The sequence below is a fragment of the Rhagoletis pomonella genome, unplaced genomic scaffold (genome assembly GCF_013731165.1).
Source record: "Rhagoletis pomonella isolate Grant_MI unplaced genomic scaffold, Rhpom_1.0 Rhpom_scaffold_00017, whole genome shotgun sequence".
In the NCBI taxonomy this organism is placed as follows: Eukaryota; Metazoa; Arthropoda; class Insecta; order Diptera; family Tephritidae; genus Rhagoletis; species Rhagoletis pomonella.
Window position 1 is genome coordinate 2,819,204 of NW_023458571.1, and position 7,681 is coordinate 2,826,884.

General features: G+C 33.3%; 1 protein-coding gene and 1 long non-coding RNA gene across 2 annotated transcripts; both read right to left on the reverse strand.

Annotated features, from left to right (window-relative positions):
• Nucleotides 1-2,249: 2,249 nt before the first annotated feature.
• On the reverse strand, nt 2,250-2,656 carry LOC118749473 (the record flags this gene model as incomplete). Its single annotated transcript, XM_036484270.1, is given in 1 exon segment — nt 2,250-2,656. A coding segment is annotated over 1 exon segment (407 nt), but the record flags the coding sequence as incomplete, so codon positions are not given.
• Nucleotides 2,657-6,510: 3,854 nt separating this feature from the next.
• Nucleotides 6,511-7,072, reverse strand: LOC118749474. The gene is made up of 2 exons (XR_004994228.1): nt 6,965-7,072; nt 6,511-6,902 (listed from the first exon to the last, which is right to left on the reverse strand). It is a non-coding gene; the product is annotated as an uncharacterized LOC118749474 (long non-coding RNA).
• Nucleotides 7,073-7,681: the final 609 nt, after the last annotated feature.

The following is a 7,681-nucleotide window of genomic DNA, read 5'->3' on the forward strand; positions in this document are numbered from 1 at the left end:
CTTATGCTCGTAGCATTTCTCTTTCAGTGTGATTTTTTGGGTTGAAATTTCAAAAATAATCATTATTTGCGGTCCCTTCTTAATAGTATTTAGAAGAAGCACATCGTACTAACTGAAATTTTTTCGCCTGCGGGATATTAGAAGTAGGTACACTTTTAGATGCATGCATGTGCATTTTGCAAGCCTTTTATCTCGTATCTCTGTATTTCACTAACTCACTGTGTGAGGAAACCAAATAATGTAGTTATTTCTTAACAGAAGTGCCTAAAATTTAACAATTTGGCCAAGTTAAACCCAGCTGAAGCTAATTTTCAGTATTTCTCTTACTAGAGCCTGAAACTATACTTATTATTTAGTAAATTTATGGCGCTTTTACGTTCTTTGACAAATTACGCTCTGCTAGCCATAAATTTTACTATGTTTTGACCGCCTTCGTATCAAGACCCCTGGACCATCTAGGGAATTAATTTATATTCTATATTGTATTGTCATCGTGATTGGAACTATGCTGAAAATTTCAAGTCTCAGGCGTGTCGGGAAGTTAGTTTAAAATCGATTGGAGATTTCCGCGGGATGACCAAGTAAAGGCTTGTAAAGAGAGAACCATTTTGAAATATGAGTGTTTTTAAACAAAATATTTATATAATTTCTTTTTGTTATTTGGTCTTTACTTTTTTATTCTTCATATATCCCACGTAGTAATAATTTTTTAACCACTTGCAGAAAAAAGGTAGCCGAAGTTTGAGCAGAACTGAGTACAAAAGTTGTATTCAACTTCTTGATATTCGACTAAAAAAAGTTTGGAAAGTCACTATCGATTTAGCATGTATTTTTTCCTTGAATCAACGATCCGCATTTTTGTATATGTATTTATTTATCTATTTAGAATACGCGTTCAGTTTACGTATCCATATAAAAACAAGATAATTTAATTTTTAGCAAAAAAACCGACTTCCACTCCCAACCACCTCTGAGACACTACCTTTACGATGCAAAAAGAAATCGGTTGACGTGGTCCAAAGTTATGCAGTAACATAAAAAAAAAAATAAAAATAAATAAATAAATAAAAAAAAGTAAAAAAGATATTTCGACGAACTGATAACCTCCTCCTTTTTTGGAAGTCGGTTTAAAAAATCGATAGCTCTGTGCCTACATCCGAAAATAACGAAAATCACTGTTTATTCGAATTTGAGCGCTTTTCTCTCATTTATGAAAAGGTTTAGCAAAACTTTTTATGAGAAATTCGGATGCGTTGATTATTAATCTACAAATATATCAACATATTTAGTTTACTGAAAAATTGATATTAACCTACCTAATTCTGAAACCAAGGAAAAACTATATCTACTCACAGAAGTAAGCTAAACTTTTTATGCCAGTATCAGCTTCCTTGTATGACACATTACAAAACACTTTTATTATCAAATTGAAACGAGGCCTGCAAAAAAGGGCCAAATTTCAAAGTTTTTAATTTAATTGAAGAGATCTACCTTAAATGCGAAGGTCAAAAGGCCAGAAAATTGATATCTGTATAATTTTCGCGCATTCTGCATTGCATCAGCTACAAAATGGCATTCGATTCATTTCGCTATCTGCTTTGGATCATACGATTTTCTTTTTAATATTTTTTTATTGAGCTTTGTACCACGATTGTTTTATTAGGAAAAAATGAAAGAAGCAACAAAGTCTAAGCGGTAGAAGTTATAGCAGCTATTTCGGAGATCACCACATCTCCTCATCAGACTTCTTTTTTCTAGACTTCAGCAGGGATCGAACACGCGTCATCGATGTGTAAAGTCAGAATCGTCAACCACTGAGCTATGCACACCCCGTAAACTCGTGTTTCTTATTCATTTTCCTTATTCAACTTACTGCTATCAAGTGCAGTCGATTTTCCGCTATTTAAACTTGACAGCGTAGTTGTTGTTGTCAATTCTATAGATGCATTTGCTTTCTTGTATAGTTTCAGGCAGGCTCTTCCTTTTCCTTTTTGTCAAAAAATGTTTGCCCAAGATGAATTTTTGTAAAGAGACCAGAGGCGAAAATTAATTCAAGGCCATTCATTCAAAGCGTTACCCGATAATGGTAGCAGAGAATGTGGCTTCCCCTATCATTGAAAGACTGGGTGGAAAGGTATTTGGCTTCACTTGGCTCTTTTAATTAGCGTCAGTTATTACAAAAGGGAAACACGTGGCGTGCTTTACTCTGCCAAAATAAAAAAGAATGTTTATACGAAAGCTTTTTCTACCTGCGATCATCCATTGGGAATCCTTCTTCGCCGCTTTTAAATCGCTGGCATTGTGTGTTTATATCTACACAATCGCAGCGACAATTCAACGTATTCGCAAGACGTAAATTTATATCAGGCCACTGTTGTGCTTGTTGCCATCTCATATTCTCTTGGAATACAATAAAATGCCTCGGACAACGACAAACCGCACCAAAATAATCCTCGTTGTTGTCGTTAAGGCCAGTACGATCTTCCACCTGATTTTGTTGATCTCTGCGCCTAAACGCGAAACCGGAACGCTTATCCCGTGTGAATAACTCTGGTGCAGAGAAGTCTGTACGATTTATGCAGTGGCATTCGGTATCGTTTCGTAGTCGTAAAATTTTTATTTGAGGCCGTGAGTTACTCGAGTTCACTTGAATAACCTGCAATAGAAACAAAGAATTTTTTAACAAACAAACGTACCGTGAATATATCGAGCCCAGACCGCCATAATAACGTAAGCGACATTTTTTTCAAAATTTTCTTTTTTTTTGCAGAAATATTCCTAGCGCACTTAATGCATTTCTGCATAAAAAAGAAAATTTTGAAAAAAATGTCGCTTAAGTTACTTTGGGGGTTAGGGCTCGATATGTATTTACATATGTACATAACAGAGACTGGAAATAACTGGTACACTTTAAATACATTGTAACTTTTTCTATCATTTACAATTTACTTTTTACTTTTTGTGATATAGATATCACGGAGAGAACGCTTTATGTGAGAAATGTTAATGTTGCAAATCTGACAGCGATCGAAAAAAATCAACCTAAGTTATTTATGAAAAAGTTTTTATTTAAAAGATCAGTTAGCAATATTTATAATGGATCATAAAAAAAATTTCATGAAACATGGTTGGGCGAAGTGGTATTTAATAAATTCTTAGCACTAAGTATTTTCACAGCACTAAATACTAACTACACAAGTATTTAGTTAGTTTCACTTAACGAAACACCACTTTAAAATGCACTAGTTTTGACATGACTAAATAGTAAATACTTGCTACCACAGTATACCAGTAGAAAAGGTTTTTGTTGTTGTGGCTGTTAATTTGGTCCCCATAAAGGACTTGAGGGTTGCCAGCAACTGTTTTGCCGCATAAATGGCGAGAGAAATATTGTTGTGCGCTTTATAAGTAAATATGACCGTAATAAAATGTTTTATACTTCAATACAACTAATTAGCGCTAATTTTGCAATTCGAAATGATCTTAAAAATATTTGTAGTGAAATATGTACTTTATGAGTTAAATGGAGACTATCTTATATGTAAAAATATATTCCGATTTACTTCAAATAAATGATGTAACATGTTTTATATATGGATCTAGTTTTAATAATAATATCTAGTACTTTCATCTACATTGCTTTTATTGTAAGTTTTCACGAGTAGTTGCAGTTTTCTGCAATTGTCTCTGGCCGACTATACATGCTAAAGCTAAGTAATTTCACAATTTCTACCCTATTAAACGTTTATATTTTAATAAAATGTGATCAATTACTTAAGAATATATAATTTCCGATCAAACTATAACACTGAATGCTTGAGAAACAATTATTTAAATCAAATGATCAATAGTGAACGCACTCGGAGCGAATTTTGGAACACTGAGCGAATTATGCATATTAACAGTAAATTATTTCTAACTTTCTACCCTATTAAACGTTTATATTTTAATAAAATGTGATCAATTACTTAAGAATATATAGTTTACGATCAAACTATAGTACTGAATGCTTGAGAGACAATTATTTAAATCAAATGATCAATAGTGAACGCACACGGGGCGAATTTTGGAACACGGAGCGAATTATGCATATTAACACTAAATAATTTCTAACTTTTATACCGTTTTATACGTTTATATTTCAATTTAATATGATTAATTACTGAATAATATATAAACTCCGATCAAACTTCACTACTGAATGCTTGACAAACAATATTTGAATCAAAAGATCAATAGTGAACGCACTCGGAGCGAATTTCGGCACACGATATAAAATATGCCTGTTAAGACTAAGTAATTTCTCATAAGCTTATGTTTTAATATAATATAATTCATTACTGAAGAATATATTAACTCCGATCAAACTATAGTATTAATTGTTTGACAAACTATTTAAATCAAATGATCAACAGGTAGCCCGCTGGGAGCGAATTTTGGAACAATTCATAAAATATTTACAGAGGAAGTACATTATTTGGATCAAAATGTATTTAACAAAGTGTGATTGAATTTGACATTGCTCTCAGAAGAACCATCCTATAGTCAAATTGAAAAAAATTTGTATGAATTTTGAATCGTTTGTTTATATTTTTTTACGTAATAGTATCTTAAAAGAGAGCCGCACTGAGTTGTCAATAACACCTTGGGCCGTATGCATAAAAACTTAGCAATTACTTTTTCTCAGATTTTCATACCTTTCACTTACATTTATTTGAAAAAATTGAGTGAAAGGCATGATAAAAATATAGTAAGGTAGAACCGCTGAGAGTTACTTTTCAAATTCTTGACGTTTGCAAACAATTTAATTTTAAAATTCTACACACAAACTCACACACACATTCTCATTTTCAATCTCAAACAACAACAACTTTGAACAATTCCTTTTTTTTACTCTCAATTTTATATGATTTTAAAATGTTGGCAAACTTCAGAAAAAAATCATGGCCGACGAATTGAGAGAATGAATTTACCTTGTAATGTTTTTATCATGCACCCATGATACAAATATTTAAAGGTAAAACCGCTTGCACAATTCGTCGGCCATCATTTACTTTTTGAAGTTTGTCTATTTTATAAAATTGAAATTTTGAGAGCAACTCAAATGCCAAATAAAGGTAAAACAAAAAACAAATAGATGAAAATATTGAAATTTTCATTTATTTGAGACTGATAATGAGAATGTATTTGTGAGATTGAAAATTTGAAAACATTTTTGTAATGTTACCAAACTTTAAAAATGTTAAGGCTGCCTTTCAACGGTTTTACCTTCAGATTTTTGTATCATGAATACACCTTAGTCGAAATATCACGAACAAGTTTTTCTTTATTTATTTTTGCTTAAAATCCTTAAATATGTATCTTGATTTTTTTTCTGTAGAATACATATTAATTTTTTTTTAACGATTTAAAAAAAGGGAGACCAGTCGGATCTACGTAACCAGAACGACCTGAATGCGCATTGAAATCGGTTGTATTTTTTGCTAAAAATTATTTGTTATTATTGATATACAGTTTCGCTACTATTTAGAGATTTCTCGACATACTTTTTCATATTACTGTTATTTATTATTTTTCTTATTAGTCATTTATATGTTTAGGACTTACTGTGGGTGCTTTAAGATTCATTTTGAAAATATGTATGTACATATAAAAAACAATTGCGATATTTTATTTTAAATTATGAATTTTATTCGTGCAATTTTTTATGTTTAATAGTTTTGAGGAAATTTTTTGGTTCTGTTGATTCTTTTATTGCATGCCTTAAACTTTTTTACTTTAAGTTATAATGTTGAAGATATGCCTTCTGCCTTTGTCAAGCACTTTAGATAGGTGCGAGAAATTTAACATATGCGCGTAAGAGCATAGAGTAGGTATACGGCTGTGCTGCCGCGATTCTCCAACATCTTGTCAAAGGAGAAAACATATTGGTGGCGGAATCCATCGTAGTCCAATTTTTCTTAAAATCTACGAAAAAGCGATCACTGAATCTGAACTGCTATGAACGTGTGTATTCAAAGCAAGCGCTGCGTTCGTAGCTACTCGAACTTAATAGCATTTTCGTAGATTTCACGAAAAATCGGACTACGATGGATTCTATGATAGCCTTGATTAGTTCGTGCGATTATGACTTATGGATCGATTATGGATGGGAACGGAACCTCAGTTGGGTTGCCGATGGACAGCGGCACTGAAATGAAAATGTTTTTTATTATGAATAGCAATAATTAAGTTTCATAAAGTTCAAGGTGGTACAATTTAAAAAAAAGTTGAAAAAAGGAATAAAGTATCTCAATCAAAAATTCCCGGCAGCCACAAAAACGCACTTTCCAATATAGCAACTTAGTTGCCAGCTTTCAGTTGCTAGTTGCCATCGGTAATACCATTTCAGCCACTGGTCAACCAACTGAAGTTCGGTTGTCCTCCGTAATCGACCCATAAAATCGGAATCGAATATGCATGCACGTTCTGGCGTACGACAAATATTTTTTAAATGTGTGCTCTGTCCGCTAACGAATTCCAGCCATGTGTGAAATATCGTATGTGAAGCCTCCGTCTGACTTAACGATTGTCAAAGGCATGCCAGAAGATGTTTCATCATATGTTTTCGGCCATCGTCTTCTTCGAGTAAGTTCATCGATACCAAAAACTTTACAACCTATATTTGCCAGCAGCCCTTAGTGTTTTTGCCAATGACATGGCACTATTGCACTGTTAATAACCAAATTAAGCCGCAGTTGCATTCACACGTGATATAATAGCTAGTGTCGGCAAGCTGTGGGAATGCCCAGGAGATGGCGTTTGTTCAGCTATCGAAATCATTACACCGACGGCGGTGGGCAGCTCTGCTGGAACATATTTACCACAGCAGTGGTTGCGGCGTTTTGTTCTGCAACAATAGCCTGCAATGATGACAAGTCATATAATGTCGACGAACAAAGCTATACAATTTAAAATGACTAACCTTATTCCCGGCCGATTTGGGAGACCACCCTTGGTCACGACCAGAACGCATTTACCAAGAGGAAAAACCGCAGGGATTGCAGTAGTTCTTGCAATCACCGTTGCTGTTGCTGTGCTTGTAATTAATAGTCTGAAAATACAAAAAAATGCATTAATGAAATCTTATACACATCAAATAAATAAATTTCAATAATTTGTTTACCATTTCACAAACCGAATTACCAAGAAATAGAAACTCACCGCAATGCGATACAGAAATAAAAACCAACAGGGCTGCATTTTCTTGGTAAAAAACACAAGCGCTCAGAGCAAACTGATCCGCAAAATTATTTTGTAAAAAATAATAATTGAAAAGAGTGTTTACACATGATTATCACATTATCTCATAAGTGCAAATTATTGTGTTTATTTTAGTTGCATATAATTGTATTACCTTAGACTTTTTTTAAATGTTTTCTATTATTCAGAAGCAACCATGCGCTCAATTTCTTGTGGGGAAATTTGGTCCCCATAAAGGACTTTCACCACGGAACAGCTACAAAAACAAAAACCTTTTCTACTGGTATACTGTGCTTGCTACTTAGTATTAAAAAAAAAAAGAATTTCGAGGTGTTTGGTCCTATTTCTTGTCATTGGACTACTTCGGAACTGTTTAGGAATTTCGATTTTATCGGGACGATTGGGTATTTTCTGAACTATTTTCGGCACAATTTTGGGA